The following is a 25591-nucleotide window of genomic DNA, read 5'->3' as shown; positions in this document are numbered from 1 at the left end:
GTTTATTTTTATCGCAACTTGTGCGGCGTTGAGAGCTGTTTTGAGGCCGCATATTATGCAGTTTTGCTTCAGACTGCAGACCACGGATGGAGACTTCTAGCTCCCGTGCATATTATACCGCATCACTTTCAATTATCCATCTGCAAGTACACTTCATGTTGATCTTCCTGTAACCCCGTCAATTGGTGTTTGTATGTGTGTGTAAAAACATTTATTGTCCGTAAGGGGCGACACCGGAGTTCCGGTACCGCTCGTAGACGTGCAGGGAGCCCGATGTCACCCTAAGGGGCAAGGGTCAGTAGACGAAGTGGTCTGCTGCTTCGGCTGCTAAACGGACAATGTTGGCCTGTGCCACCGGGTCTTCGCTATGAAGCGCTGCCTCCCATGCTTCTTCGTCCTTGAACAAATTATATCCCGGGGAGTGGCTGCACTCCTATAGGATATGTCTTAGAGTTCCTATTTTATCTCAGAATCTGCAAAATTGGTCCTCCGGATTTCCTGTTTGTGTGGGGTATCTCCATCTGGGAGTCAGGTGGCTCTTGGCTTGCCGGCGGCGGCGGCTGAGTGCCTCTGTGGACGTGAGGGACCTATCCGGGAGTGGATATTTCATTGGTCTTTCGTTTGTCTATAATATCGTGTTGGAGCCTTATCATGGTATCTTGAGCGCTAAGGTGCGGTCTGTAACCTACCATCTCGCGGGGCCAGATGCTGTTTCCTTCCGTGAATCGAGTTAGTCGCGTGTGAATTACCTTTTCCATTAATTCGCCTAGACACGAGGTCAGTGAAATTGGCCTGAGATTTTCTGTACCCGAATTTTGCCTTTCTTATGAATTAAAATGATGTTGGCGTGTTTCCAGTCTTTAGGGACTTCCCCGGATTCCCACACTTTGTTCAGATAAGCTGTAAGGTGAACTATAGAGTCGTCATCTAAGTTCCTTAGCATACCGTAGGTGATCTTGTCTGGGCCAGGGACTGTGTTCCTTTTGAAGCGAAAGAGCGCGGCTCTGACCTCTGCTACTAGAATGGATTCGTCCAGTAGCGGATTCTTCGCTCCCTGATATTCTTTTTCCGCTGCCGGGCATGCGGGGCCTATATAGATTTAAGTCAATCGATGAGCTGTTAATTGGTTCCATCAAATTTGTATCTTGCCTTGATTTGCTCTATGCTGGCGTGGGTTTTGATGTTGGTGGGGTCTATGAGATGGCGCAGCATCTGCCTCGTGCTGGGACGGCTCATATTCTTCTCTAGCTCGTCGCATGTTTGATCCTACCTTTTCTCTTCCAGTTTGAATGCGTAGCTCTCTGTTTCTTATTGTGCTCGGCTATTTTCTTCCTTAGGTTCCGGTTCCATTTCTGGCGCTTTAGCTTGTTCTCGAGGGTTGTTTTCGGTTCCACATATTTCTCAGCTTGTTGCCTAATCTGAATGGGAGGTCATCTCCCCCTACTGTTTCGCCGGCCTGTTCCACGTGTGAGACGACGGTTGAGGTCCACTCTGTTATGTGTCCGATTTCGCCTAAGTCTGCTGTTGACCTGATATCACTGAATTTGTCTCAGTCAGTTGCAGTGGCCTGCTTTGGCTTCTGTACGGGCACCCCTAGTTTCCTATCGATTTGGATATCAATTATAAAGTGTTCGCTGCTGAGGTTTTCGCCCGTGTTTTTCCACGATGTTTTTCCCGTCCTGTTCCCTAGTGTTAGATCCGGTGTTGTGTCACAGCAGATGCTGTTACCCGTTCTGGTTGGCTCGTTCGGGTCCCTTAATAGCAAGAGTCCTGTCTTCTGAATCGCTTCCCACAGCATTCTACCTTTCCTGTCGATTTTGGTGTAGCCCCATTCGTGATGCTTTGCACTAAAGTCCCCTATTAGGAGCAGGAGGCATGATTTTGCTGCCCTCAGAGCTTTCTTCAATGTGCCCTCGAACTGTGCCTTCTTGTGACGAGGGGGGCTGTATGCGTGCAGGACGAACATGCTTCCCCTATCATTTTTGCCGGTAAGAATTTCTATGAGTACGGTTTCCACTTCGTCCGTACTCGCGTCGTGTTCCATTTCCGCTATGTTATTTTTGACTTGGGTGGCTATTCTAGATTTCTCCCCTCTCCCGCTGTCGAATATGCGGTACCGTGAAATTTTGACTGGGGGTTTTCCTGTTTCTTGTAACGCCACGGCAAGAGAATGCTCTCGTTGATTTAGAATATGCTGTTGCAGCAGCGCCTTTTATCTTTTTGAAGCCCCTGCAGTTCCACTGCCAAATTATAGTTCCTGTCCTGGCCATGATGAGGGAGACAACGGCGCTTCCGTGTTGAGGGAGGCTCCGCATTGGGATGAGCTCGTTCTTCGCCTCCTAGCGCGGTCAGAAGTGCGTTGATATGATTTGATATAGCATGGGCTTTCTTATCTATGATAGCGCTTATTTTGGTTAGCATGCTTTCCTCGTGTTCCTTGATGCGGGCCTCTAGTTCGTCCTTGTTAATCTTTCTGTTCATCTTTTTTCTTCTCTCGGGTGGAGCCGTTTCGTGCCCCTCTGCCCTCCTTTTTGCGGTGCCTACCGTATCTACCACTATCCTGCGTCTGGGGGCGGCTATTCTCTCGATTGGGGTAAGCGGCCTTGTTGGCGCCGCCTGCGTAGCTCGTACTGTTGTGTTCGTTAGCTGCTCAACTTGCTCTTTGAGTGGGTTTATTGTTTCGGTTAGGGTTCTGATTATTTTTTTGTTGGGTATTTTCCTCATCTCGTTTTTCCATCTCTTTCTGAACTAAAATAGACTGTGCCTCTAATTCTGGTGCCTTACCTTGGGTGACCGGCCGTGATCGCCAGGCTAAACCCGCGTGTTGCTACAATTCACCACCACCACCACCGCCACCTTATATAGTCACCAGATTCCATGTCACCTTATATCTTATATAGGGGACATGGGATCCATTGACTGACAAATTTTACGGCCTTCGGTATTTCCAGATCCTTGAGGTTAATGATGACAGATTCGGATGTCTTTCCTAGTCTTCTTACAGCCGTATTGGGTTCCGTGAGTTGTCCAACGCCGTGTGTATTTGAGTTCTTGGTTAATCCCGTAGATGACGCCTTTGCCCCCTTCGCGCATCGCCGGGTGGGCAGTCATTTCTATATCTTCTTCTCCCGCTCGGATGTTCTTGATTTTGGCGAAACCTTCTGCCCTTTCCTTGTTTGGGGATGATATTAGGATCGTTTGGTTGTTTTTGTTGAAGACAATGTCTTCTTCTGCCATGGGGGGTAGCCCGGCCGCCTCAAGGATGGCGTTTCCGGCGAGAACCCTTACCTTCCTCTTTATGATCCCTGGTCACCAGAGCATCGAGGGAAATGAGAGAGCCCATGAGGCGGCGCGCGTCCTTCTTTGCAACCGCATCGTCTCCCGGGATCCTTCAAAAACCCTCACAATCAGCACAAGCAGCGCGACAAATGGAGCCTCGTATGGCCTAGACAGGGCTCTGAGAGCAGCAGTCAACTGACGCAAGAGGGAACTCCGTGTGAGTGTGCCCTCAGACTCAGGCCCGCTTCCCATGAGTCTTCCCAGGTCGGGGCAGCTGCTGCTGCATAGGCCCTGTTCCGGCTTCGTCCTCACACCGGATATGCTGGAGCAGTACGGACAGTACCAGCCATGCCAGGAAAGACACCCTCCATCTCCGTCTACCAACTCCCTTCTATCGCAGGAACCCGGCCCCCCCACAGCCTCCGCGGACCAAAAAGCACCCCAGGCGCCACACAGGTGCCCTGACTGTGACTTGGCCACGCGACCATCCGCAGCCCATCTGTTTTGGGAGTGCCAGCGACAAGCTCAGAAGCGGGACCACCACCTGAGGGCGATGCGAGTGTCGTCCTACGAGGAGTGGATTAGACCGGCAACTGGCTCGATGGATACCGACAGGGTCATTCTGGACTCGCTCTTGGCTTTCGCCAAGGACGCGTAGCTCCTAGGACGGCTGTGAATACGCTTCCCCCCTCCTCTTCCTACTCCCCATTATAGGCCTTCGAGCCATCCCTTAATAAATACATCTTGTCATCATCATGCTCTCGATTCCTCCTGCTGGTCGGACGATAATCTTCTCTGTGCCCGATGGCAGGTGAACTTGAAGCTTGTCTACCGTCCTCTCTGCCATGGCCTTGTTTTTCTTCAGGTTTAAGGTTTTCCTTCCCTTCTTGCTTATACTTCTTCCACCTTCTCCTCCGGGGCGTATCTGCCGCCTATGGAGCGGCACCAGCCCTCTTGTGTTTCTTCTTTATCGGCAAAAACGCCGATGTGCATCTTTTCTCCTGCCTGCTCTCCTGCGTGGGGCAGTCTTCTTTCTGCATGATTTCCATCCGAGGACGTTGGCTGTACGTCCCTTGCGGCAGTTGCTGCAGCTGTTGCGGCTCCGTTTCTTCCCTCTTCTGCCGGCGTCTCCGCCGATGCTGCGACCACTGCCCGTGGCTGCGTCATGCTTGGGCCGGCGCAGCAGCTGTGCGGGCTGCTGCGCCGTTGCGTTCCCTCGGTGCTAGGCTTAGCTGGCGGCGTGGCCGCCTCGAAAATTCAAACTCTTGCAGACATTAGAGAAGTGGCCCTACCGTGGTGATGGCGTTAGTTCCGTGATCCCTTGGCGTTCTCGATTCTTCTCGTTCTTGAATTTTCACTGTAGGACTCAAACTTCCGAAGATGTGGACATTTACGTCAGAGCTCGATGTGAAGGCGACTTCCTTAGATCGCGCCCCCTAGTGTCCTCCCGTCACTAGGATGTCTTATGGTGCTGTAGGTTTGGAAATAATAACGCTGAAAAATGTTTCAGGGGCGCACTAAGGGCACCCTTCTCTGCAACACGTAACCACTTTTCGTTACGTGTTTGAGACAGCTTCCATGGTTTTTCTCTTGCGACAGCCACTTCCTTCTCCTCTTGCTGCTAATTCGCTGGCACGCGCTCTTGCTGTCGCAACTACGCACGAAGTTGGCGTTACAAGGCATAGGTATGAATCCCAATCAAAAGGCAGAGTCATAAACGTACGCATAAAGACAGACAGCTAGTCTAACTTTTTCAGTAGCCAAAGTTAAAATGCCAGTTTTCGGGAAAAGTATCTTGCGATCCTTGCTAATGTTTCTTATCTCCCCTTGTGACATTTTCAAGCGTTTGCGTGAACTTTTTTCGTACTTTGTGGTTAGTGTGGATTTGGGATTGATGGTCCTGTGCAAAGTAGTGTCGTCTTAGTTTAACACCTGAATATGTTCACATGTGATACAGTTGATGGTCTTGCTTGCTTTTATATACGGTATGCTGGTTAATCTTTGTCGTGTAGTGCATTGACAGTTGAAGCTATGTTCTATTTCATATGTCCACTGTCACTGCCAAAGCAGTTGTCTGCTTCGTTATGAACCGGTAGGTCTGATGGCTTCAACTCAAGATTTCGCCCACCTGGTGAAATTAAGCGTAATTGAGCGACCACAAAAAGCCTACAACACATCCCATCCGCAGTAGTGATTACCTTATACAGGAGCGAACGCGTGCCCTACCGGTTCGCCATGCACAACGCAACGAATAGTGGTAAGTTAACGCTACAATAGAGAGATTTAGCTTTGCGCGATATGTTACCATAATACATAATACGTTAAGCCCACTGCGCGTGCGCGTATCATACCGTCAACTATAACAGCAGTTTACCTTGCTTACTTAACAACATGGCAGCACTCAGATTAGCCTAGACCACCCGTTTCGATCCAAGTTTGCTTTTGTTACTTGCTTGGCGTCGTGATAGGAAGAAATGAACAGCAAAAGCTCCCCTCACAAATCGGCCATTGCTTAGTCGCATCTCACTGAGGACAAAGGATTAGCCATATGTCATCGTTATTATTAAATATAGCGGTTGTTTTGATGCAGCTAGACCTACGGAGATGGATGCGAGCCAACAAAGTGTCTTGATTTCTGTCTAAGAGGTGACGCCACTGCATTAGCGGTGGGGATAGGTTGGTGATGCGAAATGCCCTATATTCTACACGTCTATTTCTTCTCTGAATCACTAATTTAATTCAACCCCCTAGCACTGTGCACGATCACTCTATACGTTAAAACGTATATCTGTCGGCATCACTAACGCACTTCTGCAGAAAGGCAGTGCATGTGCAGAGGGCTGAACGTATGAGTTATCACATGTAACGTAACACGTATAACGCAAAGCTAAAATTCTCAAGTATCTGCATTTTCACGCGAAGCAAAGCGGTGCTCACTTCTTGCGAAGCCTTGAACTACGGCGATCTTCACGCCATTTATCACCACGTCAGTGCCTCTTTATACTACGATGCGCAGGGCAAATAACAGCGATGCCAAGTTTCGCCGCTAAATCTTTTCTAGAAGCGCAACGAGATTTCGGGGTTCCAATTTCTGGCCGTACCAGTTGCACTTTTTAATTCCTTCTTTATATTATTTCATGTTCTCACCGTAGCTAGCTCTGGTTTTATTTCCCTCGTGTCAATGTCTATTTCTCTTTCATTGACAAATTTTGTTATTCATATCTTCAGCTTCTCTCCTTCACATGTCACGCGCAGACCTTCTTTTTTCTGTTTCTTTCTTTTACTCCATAACTCTCTTATCACACATTTACATTTTTCAGCTTTGTTGACGTTTCTTTGGATTCATTGCCAGGTTTTAGTGTGGAACTAGGAGTTCCTTTTTTTTTCATTTAGAACGCTATACATGAGGCTGATTCCGGAAGAAAAAGCTATGCTACATGCTTAGAGTTAAAAGAAGCTATGCGCTGGGAGTCTGTAGCACATAGCGACTGCGAATGTCAGAGGAAAGGCAGTTGGGTTGAACTGCCATATTTCGTTCATTTGTTTTTTTTTAATATCAGCGCGGTTTCTGTCTAGAATACCACTATACAACGAATATTGTCGGCCGCCAGAACAAAAACGCATGCTTTTGCTCAGGGAGGCGCTCCCTTCCTTCACTCTCTCCCGCACGTGTCGATATTTTCTCTCAGAATACGCTATATCGTTCCCAACAATCAAGACAGGATGGTGCCTTTGAACAAGGCATTTGCGACTGCTAAAAATGCAGATATTGGCTGTCCCACCGGAATAGAAAAGCGTTGCGTTGGCAGTAAGTTAGAGTGAACTCTCACAAAAGCGGTGACACAAAGGATGATACCGGGGATTGCCGAAACGCCTTTGTAAGGATATATCGTGAAGGTAATCGGCATGAGAAACTTCAAACACGCGTTATTGTTGGAAGCGCTCTGCTGGGTTACTAAAGCTACTTAATTTATTCAGTCCGCACTGGGTTTCTTTTAATTCCTGCCATTAGTGCCTAAATGATCGTAGCGTTTGCGCATAGAAAGAATAAGTAAACGTACGGGGACGTGATTTTTTCCCTGAAAGTTGTAGAAACAAGATTTTGCGCTTGCCGCTGCTTTGTTCTGGCTGAAACTTGGTAGATAGATAGCATTTTATGGCACAGGTTGTTCAATGTAACGCTTGACTCTGTCGCTTATTTCGCCTGCAAAGAAAACTGCGAAGTTGCGTTTTGTAAAAAAAAAAAAAAGGTGCCAAGCTAGTTGCCGCTAAGGCTGCGCTGTAGCGCAGACATGTGTTGCCGCCTGTGGGCAGCTGCGAACAGCAGTCGCTCTGGGGTGGTTGTCGCGTGTTGCTCGCGACACTGGAACACGTGGTAACACTCCCAGAAGTGCTGCTTTCCTTAATACGGGCGGCGGCACGCGTTTATTATATCACCGCAGTGGCGACCGCTAGCTTTCCCATAGACAAATGCAACTTCGCATTTATATCCCCAAAAACCAGGCAAGCAACCGTATCAACTGTTACATTGAACAATCTCGACTATAAACTGCGATGTTTCTGCGAAACTTGAGGTAAACAGTGGTGAACACAAAAGTTGTTTTCTGCAATTTCAACGACATATGCACCTGTCCATGAAGTTCTATTGTAAGTGGGAAGGGACGGAGGAAAGAGAGATTAGGATTAGAGGTTGGCCATATGCAAACGTTACCCCCTACGAGAGGTGGGGAAAATTCTCTTAGGAAAAGCACAGTAAGGGAGACACATAACAAAGAAGAGCGGAAGAAAAAGCCAGGAAGGGCAATCCTATTAGGGGCCTTCGCATCGGCTTGTGGACTGCGAATATTGTAGTAATGCTTGTATGACGTTCTTCTCTGATGATGAGTCCCTTCTACGCTCTAAAATTGTGTCTTCTCGCAAAGGCATGGCGTGCAACTGGTTGAGCAGTACGGAGAGTCTGCGCCTCTGCACACGGCAGTGCGGGCACTGCACATGGTGTAACAACTGCTTTCCTTGTCACCGCAGCAATCACAGGCTGCGGCGGTATCAGTCAGTCTGCTATTTTTATTTGCCCATATAACACTCCTTCCTCGTCGCTAGTTCGTAACAAGGTTTCTCCACAAGCACGGCGCTCTGTTTCTAAACCAAGTTATGCCGCAACTGCGCGCGAAGCCTGAAAGGGACGTTAAGCCCGTGTAATGATGAACTAGAAAACCAGATACTATAAAATTGTGCCTGTCCCGAATTTCTAAAAGTAGTATAGTCAGTAAAGCGGTTGTACGAACGAAAACAAAGGAGTGTTGTTTGCAATGGTCTGACAGATGATAAATTAGTGCATCAGAGGCATCCTGTGAAGAGTGGTAACGTTCGTTGCGATGGCCGGGGACATTAATTTCCTCTCGATTTTTTGACGATACACCGCAGCAAGCTCTGGCCCAATCATACCTTTCGGTACCTCCGCAACCCTAAATGAGGTCTGTGAAAATCTGCGAGTCCGAGGGGCTTTCACGAAGCGAAATTTTGTCATCCTCCTCCCTCCAGTAACACCTGTAGCATAGACGGCCATTTAAGAAGGTTCTGCAATACAGGCCGAAGGCTGACAAATACTTGTTCCCCCTTTCCACATGCGAGACCATAATTCAGTGCGAAAGTCTGTTCGCACTTCTATCTGTGTTGCCGAGTCGGGAGTAATGATTCGCATTACCTAGCCTCCCTTCACAACTAATTAGGTCGCCTTTTTTCCACGATCGTTTCAGAAAATGAAAACGTCTTAAGGGAGTTACCGGGCGGCGGGATGCTGTTCGTCGCGATTAGCGGCAAAGAATGTCAGGTTAGCATTAAGTAGGGCTAGTTAATGAGAGAACGTAAGCGAAAAGGCCGTAAAAATTAATAAAATGGGTTATGGTATATTACGTGCCAAAACCACGTTCTGATTATGGGGCACTGGGGAACTCCGGTATAATTTGTACCACCTAGGGTTCTTTAATGTGCGCCTGGATCTGAGTGCACGGGCCACTGTGGGCGGGATTTGATCCCGCGACCTCGTGTATAGCAGCCTAACACCATAGCCGCTAAGCAACCACGGTGGGTTCGAAAAACCCATGAGCGGCCTCTTTGGCAATAATTAAAAGCGAAATTAACGTAACCCGTGTAGTTAGATTTAGGTGTACGTTAAAAAACCTCAGGTTGTCCGAATTCCCGGAGTCCCCCACTACGGCGTGCCTCATAATCAGAAAGTGGTTTGGGCACGTAAAACACCATAATTTATTTATTTATTTTGAAATCAACGTACGGTGGGGGGGGGGGGGGGATGCCGCGATACCAAGTGTTATGTGGATTTTCGAGCTTACGCTCCGTTAAACAAATTTCATCCAATGCTGGCGCTTGATTACGCCTCTCGCTTATGCGGAAAGTTCTCATCATGTGACAGTTTTCCGCTGCATGAGTACTTCATCCATTCGTTGCCTTCCATCTGAATGAGCATTTTCTCGCACGCTGCAATACACTGTCTTTGTGCACTGTTTTTTCTTTTATTTTGGGCGTGTGTATGTTAGCTTTATCGTACTGCGTGATCATGCACAGGGCTACTATGCTTTGGGTTATTGTTTCTTATTTGCTTTCATGATGTGTGCGTCTTGCCTTATCTTTTTTTTCTATCACGCTGTTGCTCTTTCGCAACAAGTTGTCACGGGAATTTCTTGAAATACTTCTGACTCGCTTTCTGGCGACTCCGTGTGCAATGCATTAAGCACCTGCGGGAAATTTGCTCAGACCAAAGCAGCACATGTCAACGTGTTATCCGCGACGACTTCTCGGACAACGAGCCGTTTGCGCCATAACCTAAAGTTTTCTCTCTCTTTTTAGGCTTAATCCGAACGGCCACTATGAGGAGTGGTGACGGAAACTAAAGAGCCATTTTATGTGCCAGGGCTCGCCCTTTAAATGCTTTCGACATCCTTGCTTTTTCAGGAGTAAAAAATTTCTGAACTAAGGAAAAAAAGAAAATCCCGTAGGTACAACCTTGAGTTCAAATCGCCGTAAGGAATAGCTCTGGCGTGTCCTATGCCGTGTGCGGACGCCTGTGGTCCGCCTCGGACGTGCCAGCGGTGCAGGAGCGCTTTGCTGCCGGATTCACCGAAGGGTCTCCTCACTGAAAGAGACGCGCGCACCTCGTGTCCACGGTGAAGGGCTCCCTCCTCGAAGGCAAGGTTCCTCGTTTGTCGCCTTCAACCTGATTTCGTTAGCCGGATAGGCCGCCTCACTTGCCCGAAATCGATAAGATCAGCGAGCGTGTCACATCGCCGCGGATTCCGTTCATGCGGACCAGACGCCTCACGCACGTGCAAGGACAGTTTCGGATCATCGTACAGATAGTAAACGTCCCCGCCGAGGTGGGCGAAACGGTCACGTCTCGTTCTCGGAGCGTGTCGGACGAAACGGGAGCGCTTGTTATTCTGAAGAAAGTGGAGGCGCCTGTGTGCGTGTGGGGCATCCCGCAAGACGGACTTTGTAGCGAGTCGGAGATAGCGGCAGTAGTGAAGACGATGAGCCGCCGTATCAACAAGGCCGGATTGAAGATGTATCGGAAGACAGTCAGATGTAACAAAGAAGATCTGAATATCTAATGCACACTATTGTAAGAAAAAATAAACGTGTGTATATATAGATAAATGCGCAATATGTTAACGTATGTGTGTACGTGTGCGTTACTGCATATCATAATATGCTGATGGACGCTTACCATGATGTTGCTTAAGAATATATCAAGCCATCTTCAATTACGAGATTGGCATCCTCGATTGTGCATAAGTAAATGCGGCCCTAGTATTTATCCTCGATAAGCCACCTAAATAACATGAACGCCATTACTCCAAGTCCAAGAGATTAAGATCGAATGTGAATGCGGAACTCATCATACGATCGCTCAGCTCATCTTGCGCTATTGGTCGCGAGATTGGGCTATAGCTGGCAGCACTGTCGCCGCATTAATGTGGGTGGGCAATCGGGGGCGAACATTGAAAATGTACACGGCGCGCTTCGCTGTGAGCTATTTGGGCTGATTGTGTGGCAATGAAACGCGCTCACTGCAGTGTACTGATGATATATTGCCGTCAAACGCCACGTTTCCTGGTCGAAACTCACTGAGCATTCCTACGCTACGTGAAAAAAATGGCAAAACGCAGTTTATGCTGTGGTAACTTTATGGTGCTTTTAGTTCGTGTTCAGCTTGCGTTCAGCCTATTCGCTGGCGCTGCTGTTATGGAACTGTGCTTCCTGCTATTCTCGCACTAGTTATAAAAACAACTGTAATCCTGCACACTGACGTTAAAGCAGCTAGTTAATGCGACTCCACTTCACCGCTGGTACGCAAGCATAACTATATTTTACATGTTTTTCGATTCTCTGTCAAAGACAGGGCAGGTAATAAGTTTCGTGAAACAAGTTACGCTATATGAGTGGCGGCGCAATGGCAGGATCACCATTTTACTTCAAACACGTTTCGTTTTTTTCCCCTCGGCAACAGTAATAATGTAAAATTTTAGCACAAGGATATTTTTCCATGAATATGTGCATCAGAATGATACGAATAATTTTCAGTCATTTTAAGGGCCAACCTTATTACTGTGTCTTCTTTATTTGTGAAAATAATGGTCGCTATCTTCCGTCAAGCTTACAACACTGCGCTAAAGAGCGCATTACATTAGCCGCGAGGCAACTCAGCTTTACGTCGTCCTGTACCCAGCGACTGAAATGTTACGCGGGATTCTCTTTTAGTAGTATGTTTCCGCTTTTATTTTGTTGCAGACAACAGAAGTAGGATAATGCAAAAATTTGCTTGCGAAGCAAAATTATTTTTGCGTAGTGAGATATGCACATAATAAAAGGGCGCTCAGGAACAGCTAAGCATGGCCGCGTTACCACTAATCGACAGTCATGCAATTATACGCATAAGGCCAACTGTAATCTGGGACATCGTATGAACGCTTAAGATTTCCTCTCGTATACTATTGAGTGATCTTGCGCCACATGGTTCACGTTTCGGGGTGTCAGAAACAAGAACAAGCAATGCTCAACACATCGCTGCAAAGAATCGCTAAAGCACCGCGTTCAAGTATCGGAGCGACCACTTCATTTATCTAAAACGACACCAAGTATGTTTTTGTTTTGTGAAGTTCCTGAGTCACAATGGCAGCATTAGCATTGAAATTTTTAATGAATGTGTCAAACGGAGGGCGCGACGATCGCACATCACGTGTTCCACCCGTGCAACCACTGACTTTATTGCAGCGCAATAACTACAGCCCAATGCCAAACGAGTCGTCAAAAACATGCAAATTACCATTTACGACTGCGCTAATACCGCCGAACAAACAGAGTTTAATAGATCTGTACGCCGTACAAGCTCATGAAAACAAGTAGTGGTTAGCGGACGACGCGACGCGCCATCCACATTATCGTAGTTGAGGCAGTGTCCGCCAGGTGGCAACACTGCTCGATCTTGCGGTCAGTAACGCTTACATTAGCCGCGCTGGGGGTGACTCTGCCGTCAGTGTGTTACTTATGAAAAAAAAAACAGTGGACATTTAGCGGTAAATGCGAGAGAAAGGCGTTAGAATGATATCGCACCCCTTTGAGGTTCCGGATCCACGAACTATGCTGCGTTCACCACATTGCAAAGTGTTGGTCTGAAGGGCACTCGACATATGTCTCTCCTGTTTCATCCAAGACCGAAGGCAACTGACGGTGGGCCGGAGCAGACCACCGTTAGTTGAACTATATATATATATATATATATATATATATATATATATACTATGCACCTCTACCACGTGCCTGGCTGTCCCCCCCTCCCCCCCCCCACAAAAACCCAGATGTAGGAGTCGTCGGACGATCTCACCGCTGCCACCATTTGAAGGAGTTGAAGGTCGTAGAGAGGAACTCGGTGAACAGGATTTATTTACATTATTTAAATCTTAGGCAAGACATACATCGACAGTCCAGCGTGACTCCGATATGGAGCCCGCAAGACTAACATACAGCAAACAGCTTACGAGCACACAGCTCACGAGTACATTTCTAGCATGACAACGAGCACACACTGGCAGCCGACAATCGCTGCTTATAAGCACTTGGCCCCCCCCTTGATTCCAAGCGAACGGAAACGTTCGTCCAGTCATCGTTCGACGTCACCGTTCGACGTCACCGTTCGACGTCACCGAAGATGACCCGCCCTTTTGGAGTAGGCCGGCTCACATACACGTGTTGCACAGGTTTTAGTGCCGCACACACACACAGGCGTAAAGGTCCGAAGCCGACGTCAGAGGGGCTTCGTAGAACTCTGCTACGTCCCGGGTGGCACGCCAGGTAGCAAATTCCTGAGCTGACCCCGCGCATGTCCTGAGCATGTCAAGTCTAGATTCTAGCTTATGCTGATGATACCATTTTTTTGCACAGCTTAGGAGATCATCAATCCTTGCATGAACGTAGTGCGAAGGTTTTGCGATGTTACTGGTTGCACAGTAAACTTTTATAAATGTAAAGGCCTGTGCGCAGGAACATTGGCCAACTTCCACTACAGTTTATGCAAGAACGAAGTGGTTAAGCAAGCCTGGCAAATGCCTCGGTGTCCCAGTAGATAAATATCGCAGGATTGATGACCTATCGCGCGAAAAGAAAAACGCAAGAGCAATCTGCGCAGACGCAGAAATGGGGCAGGTGGGATTTATCAATTTGTTCACGTGCGACAATATGTAATTCTTTATTAGTTTTAAGCTTCTCATGCTTGTTGCAAGTACTAGCTGTCGTGCCCTATGGTCAATATACAGATTAATATGTTTCTGGGAGTTTACGTATTCAAGTCCCAGTATGAATGAACCAGCGGTAACAACTTTTTATTCCGGTAAAGAGGGGTGGACTAGCTATCCCCGCCTCTATTTGAGGCAAGTTTTTGCAAGATTTTCGTTTGTACGCGACCAATTCGACTCATTTTAAGAACGTTAATTCAAGATTGTCTGCCATCAGATCTGCTAAAGTTTACTGTTAGCACAAATGGACGAGTCTCGCTAAGGTTATTTGGTTTTCTGAGAGAAGTTGTTTAACCTATTCGCCTCCTCAACGCCAAATTTATTTTAGAGTATCCAACTAGAGTTATCCGTAAACGTTTGATGAAATATTTAATCGAGAAGGGTTTTCTCGTACCTCTGTATCGATCTATGTATAGTGGAGGGCAAGGAGAGGACGTTTTGGAGAGTTAGAAGAATGATGGTACCAGCAGCAGTTAAAACCTTTTCTTTAACTAACACACTGACATCCCTGCCCGTGGAAACCTGGCTGGAACAGAGAGGTGCCTTTTTATCGTTGGGCACAAATGACTTGGTCTGTTTGAAACTAGTGTCAATCGAACGTGCCTTTTTTGATTGCTGGGATGGTTTTCTTTCCTGGTATATTCTGCGAAAAAAGTATTAAAAAGAATTCGCTCATTACACTACCGGGGAATACTTTCGTCAGAAATTGAACCGGAGCACTTAGAATATGAGTTTTTCTTTGTCTTTTGCCTTCACACAGTATGGCGAAGTCGCATGGCAATTAGAAATTGTGATTTTGATGTTCGACCAGTCCGTACTTATTTTATCGAAGAAATGTGCAAATCGCACATTGGAAATGGTTCTGTTACAACTACGAAGTACGCAAGATTAAGGGCGAGCTGTGGCAAATGAAGCCTTTGTAAATGTATGTCAAAAGCGTGGACCTTTGTACTGAAACCTGCAGCACTTTGCTTGAAGCTTATTCTGGTATGTTCTTTGTTGTAATAAATGCTGTACTAATGAAAAAAGAAAATGCGTTCGTGGTCTAATGCTTAGAGCATGAATCTTGTGAGCTGGGGACCAGGGGTTCGAAACGGACCATTGGACATTTTTATTTATTAACTTTATTTTTTTTGGTGACAGCTATAGATATATAGTGTCATATATAGACTACAGACTACAGTGTCACTCTCGCTAACTTCCTAAAAGATAACCCACAAAGATTCTGGAAACATCTGCGCAGTACCGAGCAGACAACAACCAAACTAACCGAAGAAGAAAAAAGTGCAACGGCAAACAAATATAACAATTTCTTCAAATCAGTCTTCACGGAAGACAATGGTACACTACCCCCTCTTCCACCATCCTGTACGTCAGTGCTTGATCGGTTAATAATAACGGACGCCGGAATCCACAATCTTCTCCTCAACATTGACCCTAAGAAATCAATCGGGCCTGACGAAATTCCAAACGAATTCCTAAAAAGATATGCTGAGTGGTGCAGTAGATATCTGGGACACATTTTTCGTAAATCACTAGCAACTTCTAATCTACCACATGACTGGAAAAAGGCTGAAGTAATACCGATCCAGAAGAAAGGAGACAAAAATAATGTTGCCAATTTCAGACCCATATCTCTCACCAGCACTTCATGCAAAATACTAGAACTCATCATTCTAAAACACATGACAGTATTTCTAGAACGTGAAAACATCCTAACGCCTCACCAGCATGGTTTTCGATCTGGCTTATCAACCCTCACTTAACTAACAGAGGTAGTTCACGACCTTGCTCTTAGCATTAATAATCGTTCTCAAATAGACATGATTTTACTTGACTTATCTAAAGCTTTTGATTGCGTGAGTAACACTAAGCTAATTGCAAAAGTGGAGCATGCCATCGGGAAAGGAGAAGTTTCTGCTTGGATAACGGCTTTTCTAACACACCGCTCACAATTTGTTATGTATGACCACATGCCATCTCATGTCGTTCCCGTCACATCTGGAGTACCACAAGGCTCGGTACTCGGGCCACTGTTATTTCTGATCTTTATTAACGATATAACCAATAATATAGGGTGCAAAATCAAACTCTTCGCGGATGACTGCGCGATATATAAAGAAATTAACAGCCATAAAGACCATCTCGATCTTTCTGATTCCCTTAACACGCTAGCCGACTGGTGTTCCCAGTGGCAAATGTCTATTAACGTCAATAAATCAGTGGCTATGACAATAACAAGAAAAAAGCAACCCTCTCATTTCACCTATATCGTTAATGGCACGCCTCTTTCCATGGTTGACCAACAGAAATATTTAGGGATAACGCTGACATCAAACCTCAATTGGGAAACACACATAACTAATTTTACAACTACTGCACTACGAAAGCTATTTTATCTAAAAAGGCGCCTAAAGATCGCTCGAACGAACATTAAGCTTCCGGCCTACAAAACATTTGTGAGACCTATTTTAGAATACGCTAATACAATTTGGTTTCCTTACACAGCAACTAACATAGCTAAACTTGAAGCTGTACAAAGAAAAGCCGCAAGGTTCATTCATAGCAAATATCGTTCCACTGACTCACCTTCACGTCTCTTAGCTTCCTCAGGCCTCAACACATTATCGACGAGAGCGAAACAAGGTCGACTAAAATTTCTGCTTCAAATGCTGCACCGTCAGTATAAAATTGATATCACCCGATACATTTCATATTCGCAATCTAGAATAACACGGCATCAACACGAACATACCCTAACCGAGTATTCCTTTTCTAATGACGCATTCAGGTGCTCATTCTTTCCTCGAGTAATCAGAGAATGGAATCAACTTAACTCGTCATTAACAGCGACAAATTCTTTATCCCTGTTCGCTTCACAACTGCAGCTCATCACAAGAGATTATTAACGATTTCTCATGTTTGTTCCCTGTTCTCTTTATGTTAAACTAACAGTGCTTAGAAAAAAAAATGTATACACTTGTTTGTTTCCAAATACTTCACGTTTTCGATTTGACTATGATATGCCCGGTTGTTCATTTTATTCTGCTTTGTTTAGTGTTCTATTGTATAGCTTATCTACCTTATCCTTTGTATGTTGTTGAATATTGTTGCTTTTTCATTCTTTGTGTAGCTCACACATGTATTTATGTCGGGAAAAGAAAGTGTTCACGCCCGTCTGCTAGGCTCTCGGCTGAGAGCGGCAGTATTGTGAAATAAATAAATAAATAAAATAGTGCCCCAAGCTTGCCAGAAACGGCCAGAAATTCACGAACTGTGAAGGGAAGAGAAGACCGAACAAAAGTTATCGCTTTGAAAGCCTCTTGGGACCATATGTGACTGTACCATGTACATCCCGTAACTACTATCACTTTAATGCGTTTCATGTAAGGCCCAGCAACTTCCACTTCGGAACTTCTGCTATCAAATTTTCCATAAAGGATGCACTGTAATGAAAATAACGTTTCTTTTTCTGAATTAAAGACGGGCTACTGAAGCACACTATGTTTACAAGTGTTACATCACTCGAGCTCATTGTTGTGACCCTGTAGGGCAAATCAGTTCAGCGGAATCTCGCAAGATGGATGCCATTTCAAGAAAGGGAACAATTTCCATTCACCCGACCGCATATAACATGAAGCTAGAATGGAAAGTCATGCGGATTTCTCAGAAAGGAAGGAATTGACACCGGGTTTGATTCCCGCGACCAGGAGGAATTTTTCTTCGATGGCGAACCTTCTTTCTGACAAAAAAAAAAAAAGTATGTGTTTCCTTTTTAGCTTCGTGCTACAGTAGTGTGGATGGCAATTTCTCCCTTTCTTTGTTATAAAGCCGTCCAAAAATCTTCGTCCTTGCCACAGCATGCCGAAGTGTTCGTCTTGATTTCGTGCTCCATTCTTCTGGTTTGGTGACCTAGTGACCTACAACAAAAATTCGTGTGCTGTGCAGTTTCCGAAAAAAAAAATGCCTGCATTGGATTTCATTGACGTTCCTCGGCAGGGATGTAAATTTAACTGGTGGAACCATTTCTGCTGCATGTTCACATCGCAGCTTTACTGTTGAGGATACATTAAAAATTGCTTTTCTTTTCGTCACAAGGTGTTGATAAGGTTAGTTTGTTTCGTAGTGAATTCTCATTTACGCACACTTTTTTTTAAAATTTCCAATGAAAGGTATGCAAGTTGAGAATAAAGCACGGGAGAAGGTCTTCGCGATTTTCGCTATCGTACCTTCCTCCTAACCAACCAAAATGCTTCCACTTACTTGGTTTTGGTGAGAAGCCGATATAACAGTTGCTTTTTCCTCCTTAATAATATACTTAGCCAATGTTACCTGCCTGCATTGAGCATGTACATCTCACCTCTGAAGCTATCACACCCATATCACAGATTCGACGGGAAAGGCCAGTCCTTACCTGCCATAGCATAGGCCTTGACAAACGTGCATTATTCTTGTTCCGATCTCGGACAGTGTTATTTCCCTTCGGTCCGCAAAATGAAGAGGCCACTCGCGAGAACCTCCTCGCTTGGTGGCTTGATGCAGCGTTTCCGTAATCAGTTCGCGCTACAGCATTGTTAGGAGCCCTGGTGGATGAAAGATCTGGCAAGGAAACTTATGCATGCGCCTGTGTGCGCATCTTTTTTCCGTAATGTACAACGCCTGCTCATTGTGGTGCGAGGTAAAGCCATGCATTACCGTGGCAAACTGCTGCGTTCAAGTAGGTCACACAGTTTTCCCTGTGAGGAGACCCGATTGCGAATGGCTGCAGTTGGATACATTATGCTACCCTTGATAAAGTGTGCGCTGCCTTAACACTCACCTAATGCACATGCAATGCATCTGGTGTGGCTAGTTTTAGTTCATCTGAGTGCCCATAATTAGATTTAACCGTGGGCATAAATGTTTCCGGTAGCATCGGTACTGCGTAGCTCGTCTCGCACGGATCTGTTGAAAGGCGGAGTTGAGTGATGTCGCACGTGGTAGGCAGCTGTATTTGATTGGTGACTTCTGACAGGTGTCTCGGTATATTGAGTGTACAATGTTTTATTCAGCATACCTTGTTGAACAGCCGGTCTTTGCTGGCAGGATGGCTGTCAATGTAATAACAGATGCTTAACTTGATGTGGTATTGTGCGCTTAGGCTTGAATATTTGACGCTGACTGGAAGATGGCATGTTTCATACATGTTTTGTACATCGCAATGGTACTAGTTCGCGTTGGCACGAGAGAAAGACGCGTGTGGTGATGTCGTACGGTTAGGGCATCGGGCGACTGTGTTCGGCATCCAATGTTCAATCCCACAATCAAAGACTTGAATTTTGTTTTTATGAAACGGGGTGAGACGGGAACTTACCTACGAACAGGAAAAAAAAGGGGGTAGCGAACGTTTCGGCAAGTCCACTTGTGGAAACGTTGGTTCCCGCTTTTACCATGTTCTCGTTTTGCTCATCTACATACAGGAAAGTGACTAGGATGAGCCAAAGAATGCTTCCCATTAAAATTGCCCCCGATTTAAATGATGTCTAGGGAGTGCGAGTTTTAACTATTGAACCTCATCTGTTTCTTCTGTGCAGAACCTTCATCAATGGACACTTGTCGGGAGCAGCTGGCAGGGCTAGATTCAACGCTGTCTCCAAGCGAGTTGCTTGGAAATTGCACCGGTTCACCCGGGTTTCTCAACGACAGCTGCTGTGTTTTAGCAGCGGAGAATTCAGGGGATGGCTGGATATTCGATCGCCTCGATGTCAAGGTCATCCTTGTCATCGCTTACAGTATGGTCTTCTGTTGCTGCTTCTTCGGTGAGCGGCTACCTTGTTGAACTTCGTCACCTTGTAGACGTTCCTTATGTTTTGTGACAAAGGCTGTTTGATTGGTTTGCTGACAATTTTGACAGCAGTGGGGATTATCGTGCTACAGGGCTCATTTTGCCAGGAAATCTAGCAGGATATACAATTTTTGGATGCTGGTTAAAGGGCTGGCAAAACGAAATTGGTATCATGACGTGTTAATAATTTGGCGGATTGCAGTGCTACTCTCAGTTGTAATGTTATTAATCCTAACAGATAATAGGAAATATATAAAGGCTCAGCACACGCCTATCTTTAGTTCTTGCGTCTTCGCCTCTTGATGCTAAAGCTGTTCCAACATGACTAATCCAGCTGAACTAACGCCCTGCTGAAATTGTGTTAGAAACAGTGATACAATACGAATGTCATTCTATTATCTCAAAGTTCGCCTGAAATGGCAAGAATTCAGTGAGGCGACTGAATTTTATAGTTTAGTGCTTTTCAACTACATTCTAACTTAGGGCGATGTTTACAATTAGTAAAATAATTGCAACAAGAGTGCCTTGACTCTCACCAATAGTACAGTGGTATGGTGCGATATTTGTGGTTGCTCTTTTTCTCTGTTAGGCAAGGACCAAATGTGTAGCGCCAAAAATAAAAAGAAATAACGATCGCTACTTTGCATTTTCAATAACAAAAAGAACGTTCACAGACTCAATATAAACATATGCACGGTAAATGTTGTGTTTGATTATTACTGTGCAAGTCGTGACTGTTGGATGTAGTTTACGAGATGGGAGTACTGCTAGTTCACATATAAGTGGAATTTTGCTTATGCCACCAGCCATGTACTTTTTAAATGTCTGAAAGCAAAAACCAAAAATAAAGAGACACAGAAAAGAAGGGCGGTGCACCTACTCGTGACAGGCCAATGTTGATGGGCACTGCTAGTGCTACAGTTGGGTCCCGCCCTATTTTTCATGTTACTGGCTGCGATTACCGAAAATTAAGCTCAACACTAACGAAGAAACACGTTGCCCCATATTCTGTAGCGTCCGTCTACACTGCTGTGCACTTTGACTCATGTGATGATTTCAAATTGTCTCCCCTTGAAAGAGAGGTGGCGACAAATAGTCACCTAGCTTGATTCAGCTGCATAGGCCTTGCAATCTAGCATTTCTTAGTGCCAAATTTATATTCTTTCTCCTTCTTAAAACTTCCATCTCTGTACTTTAAAGTTACATGTTCGTTTAATGATTCATTCTCGGGATCTTGCCCGCTTGTTTGCCAAACAATACTCGAAGCATCCCTTGATGCATCTCAACCTCTGGGAAAAAAAGGCTCCAATCAGCTTTGTACCGCTGTGCCTCATGAAGCAGGGCGTTCCCTGATGTTTTGCTGGGTGAATATATTGGAATTCCACTATAATGGGGCGAGTCGTCTCCAGAACATCCGATGAGAGCGCCACTTTTCGAATAACGCGTTTGCTACACTGCCACGTCGCACTCCGTGACGGTTCCTGAGCAAAACTTTTCTACATGCACTACGTGTCTACTCGAATGCACTGTAAAGAGGCCGGGTTTCTGAAGTAACTCCCCGTAGAGGAGAACACCGAGAAGTTTTTCCTGAAGCCGCAATATCTTCTTCGCTGGATGGCGCTGCTGTGCTCTACCGGGGAATTTGGATCATTAATAAGGAGACCAGTAATAATGTTGTATCAATTCAACGGCAAGTAATACCCATGATCATGCGATAAATACTTGAATGTATACATAAACGAAGCAAGACCTACTCAAGCATCCACCAAGGTAATCTAAAAATCAAGGGGAAGCACAATGCAGCAATAGGGAAGCAGAGCACATTGGGGCTAGAATAAATGTGAAGTGGTGCGAGGAATTTCGAATGGAGAAATGTTGTCAGTGGTAACGCTCGCGTATGCTATTCTCTGCTTAAGATAAGACGTCTTGTCTGGGTTGTAGGTTAAAGAAAAGTCCGTGGGCCGACTGGTATTGCGGGCCCACAGTAAAACTACAAAATAGGCTGGGAATGGTGACATGGGCTGGGTTCCTTTTAATGTCAGAGAAGTGCGGAGAGAAATTAATTTTTAAGAAAAATTTGGGAACATGGATGAAAAAAAGAGGGAGGCTAAAACTGCACAAATATCTGTATCTGAGAAGCGTGGAGGGGGAATGGAGGAAGAAGGCAGGAATATTTACAACCAAGTACAGAATAAATGAAAGTGCAAATAGGCAATCAGGAGTCATCAATAAGAAAGTGATAGAAACAGACACAGCAAATCGATTGCAAAGAATGAAAACGAAAAAGAGCATGAACATTTACAGGGATAGGAAGTAAGAAATTAGAAGGGAAAATGTGTACGATAACACAAAGGGCAGTGCGTTGCTGTTCGAGGCTCGGGCTGGTTTCCTAAGGAGAAAAACATGCCGGGGGAAATATTTGCAACAGGATCAAGCGTGTGTCTGCCGCAGCAAAAATTCGGAGACGACTGAGCACATCCTAATGGAATGCGGAGGTATTCACCCAGCGAGCGCAGTAGGAACGTCCACCTTCTAGGAGCGCTGGCATTCAAACCATATGGTAGCGTTAACCTGTCAGCAGACGAGATAAAAAGAAGCGTTTAGAATATTGGTGGAAAACAAGCAGAAAATAGATTGACAGGACCAGATCGGTTACAGACGTAGGTAAATGTACAAGGTAAATATAGAAGTTTTAAGGGAGAGAAAATGATAATGAAATGTAGGTGAAATGATAAACTAACAGGCATGCGGCGATTACCTGATTAGCTCAAGTAGGCTAGGGTAATATTTGTCACCGCCCCGCTCCAAAGGGGATGCGAAGAAATCAGTCATTATAATCATAATCTTTGTCATCATCATCACTGACATCAGTGGTTTAAAGGGATCCTTTGTGAACATGGAGGTTAACATAACGGTGACAGATGTCCGCAGCATATTTCTACACTCGTGCGAACGGGCTTAGTGTTCGCTCAAATGAGCCAGCGTGTCGTGCGAGAAGAGCGAATATGAACGAAACAAGGGCATTGAGAAAACTTGCGTAAGCAGGTTTACCATGGTACTTGAAATAATTTCACTCGGCACCTAGAAATGTGTCTTCATTGAACAATACCAATTTGAAACAGGGCTAGGTTTCTGCTTGTTGATAGAAATTTCGAGTTCAAACCAGGCGTCTGCTGATGTTGCGCGTGCTCGTGTGTACTTTGGTCTTTCACCCAGACCTGAAGGCACCACATGAAGCATTTAGCCAGGTGAATGTTCTCGGCTTCCTTTAAAACAAAATCTGTTTTTCTTGCGTGTTCTCTTTGCAGGCAACCTGCTGGTCATCGGAGTCGTGATCACGAACCGGCGTATGCGGACAACCACCAACTTCTTTCTGACCAATCTGGCGGTGGCCGACCTGTGCGTGGCCATGTTCTGCGTGTACCAGAACCTGTTCTTCTACCTGACCCCACAGTGGGTACTTGGAGACTTCCTGTGCCGGATGTATTTCTTTGTGCATGGGCTCAGCTACACGGCATCGATTCTTATACTCACCGTAATCTGCGCGGAGAGGTACCTGGCCATTGTGCATCCAATGTTGAACAAGCAGGTAAGTGCGATACCTATTCTTATGGTACCGGGTTCACAATTCGCAGTTGCAAGGCTCGGCTGGCACCCAAGAAAGGAAAACTTTATGTTGAGTCAGAGCTGCATTATAGCAGACGGCTATATGACAATATTTACATGTTTCTGTTATCTTTCTCTTGTTATTCCGTTATCTTTCAATTTATTTGCTTTTGAACCTCAGTTCAACGTATCCAACTACCGCACCATGAACTGGATTAGCTACCTCCTATTTCCCTGTAAATTTTGTTCCTGTCCATATCTAAAGGTAACTATAGCAGAGGTGATTTAAACCTGGACTACGCTTGCGATTGGTTACCGCACAAAAGCTATGTGAGAGATGAAGAGAATGGCGTGCGAGTCTTACGGACAGTTCTCGCAACGCATAATTTTGACTAGCCGAGCGAAGTCTATTGAGAGCACGCCTTGGTTTTCTGGACTTGCAAGGGGAAAATCAGGGTTGGGGGCAGGGAGTGCACTGTGGCCATATTTAATGTTTTTTATTATTTTTGTGGAAAAGGAGTGCATTTGTAATGACAGCGTTATATTCGATATTAAATAAAAACTATTTTCCGGTGCACAAAGAGATATCTCTTTTTCTCTAATGGCTTGTGTGCTCTAAGATAACACCTTGCTTTTTTTACTCGACCGCAGGTGGTGACGATGACGCGGCTTCGCGTAACCATTGTCACGGTCTGGTTCGTGAGTGCTGCTTACTGCAGCCCTCGAATCGTGATGTACGGCACCGTGGAAGCAGTGGTGGACGACAAGCGAGAAGCCCTCTGTGTGCTCCAGAGGGCGCTGTACGACTCGAAGACGTACGACCTGGTAAATTTCGTCGTTTGCTTCCTCGTGCCTTTGATAATCATTAGCGTCCTGTACGCCATCATTTGCTACCAGCTATGGCACAGTCAAGCCATCGTGTCGCAACCACAAAACCACATCGCCGCCCAGATGAACCACCAGCTTGTACTGAACTCCACACTGAGTCATCAAAAGTCACACCCACAGCAACGGATAGCGGGAACACCGCCAACACGTCGGCGGTCTGGCTCGGAGGAAGATTCCGAGTCACCACCTCCGGTTGACTCGAAGCTAGAGTACGCTCAAACTTTTGTAACGGCCTCCAGCAATACCAAGGAGCCTTGTTCAACGACGACAATTGCGTTGACCATGCCCTATTCAAATTCCACACAGAGGATCGCCGGTGGCCAACAGTTGAACAGAGTGACATCTGGCTGCAGCCGCTGCGGAAGCATGGAAGCTCCAACGACGCCGAAGGTTCCCGTCAAGACGTTTTATTACGCCAACAGCGCCGCAGCTTCGGCGCTGAGGCCGCGGCGCAAAGTAATCCGCCTTCTGGTGGCCGTTGTCTTCAGCTTCGCCCTGTGCAACTTGCCTTTTCACGCACGCAAACTCTGGCAACATTGGTCCCCTGAATACAACGGATCCAGTCCAGGAGCTGCCATCTTGACCGTGGTGACGAACCTTGTGTTATATCTGAACTCGGGACTCAACCCATTTCTCTACGCTTTGTTTTCTAAGAACTTCCGGCAGTGCATGGCCGACGTGTTATTCTGCCGCAACCAAAGGTTCCGGTCGAAAAGCCGATCCTCGTTCCAAGCCATGTCCAAGTCTCTCAACTCGAATGTGAGCCTTGGAACGCCTCAGGCTGCTCGCCTGGTTCGTGCACATCGCAAAGAAATGCAGCAGCAACACTTGTGACTGCCGCAACATCCTCCTCATGTCAATGTTCCGCATGTTATTTTCTCACTATGAATATTGTTCAATGCGCTGTATGAAACAGGCTAATCGTGCGGCGATTTATTTATTCTTTAGAAAGGTCGCCAAACCGTTTGCACTTTGGCGGCCTTGCAAAAGAATTCATAAATCGCTGCACGATATATATATATATATATATATATATATATATTATGGTCAGCAGGTGAGCTTTTGAATATTACCTTTTTGTGCCATGATCGTAAATGCCGAGTGGGTCACTACAGGGTATGCACTGAACGCAGGAATCACGTTGATGCTGTGCTTTTCACGAGGCTGGAAATTCGGCATAACTTTGTAC

The 25591-nt window shown here is 45.8% G+C and overlaps 1 protein-coding gene across 1 annotated transcript in view; it reads left to right on the top strand.

Annotated features, from left to right (window-relative positions):
* Positions 1–25335, top strand: part of LOC142558212 (trissin receptor-like) — a 116175-nt gene extending 90840 nt beyond the window's left edge. Inside the window, exons 3-5 of the mRNA XM_075670370.1 lie at positions 19658–19882; positions 23217–23497; positions 24166–25335. Coding sequence (XP_075526485.1) covers positions 19658–19882; positions 23217–23497; positions 24166–25236 — 1577 coding nt within the window. The 3' untranslated portion in view covers positions 25237–25335. The remainder of the gene's footprint in view (positions 1–19657; positions 19883–23216; positions 23498–24165) is intronic.
* The last annotated feature ends 256 nt before the right edge of the window (positions 25336–25591 follow it).

The sequence above is a fragment of the Dermacentor variabilis genome, chromosome 9, assembly GCF_050947875.1.
Source record: "Dermacentor variabilis isolate Ectoservices chromosome 9, ASM5094787v1, whole genome shotgun sequence".
Lineage (NCBI taxonomy): Eukaryota > Metazoa > Arthropoda > Arachnida > Ixodida > Ixodidae > Dermacentor > Dermacentor variabilis.
The sequence above is the reverse complement of the archived record's forward strand: the minus strand, read 5'-3'. Positions and strand labels throughout refer to the sequence as shown.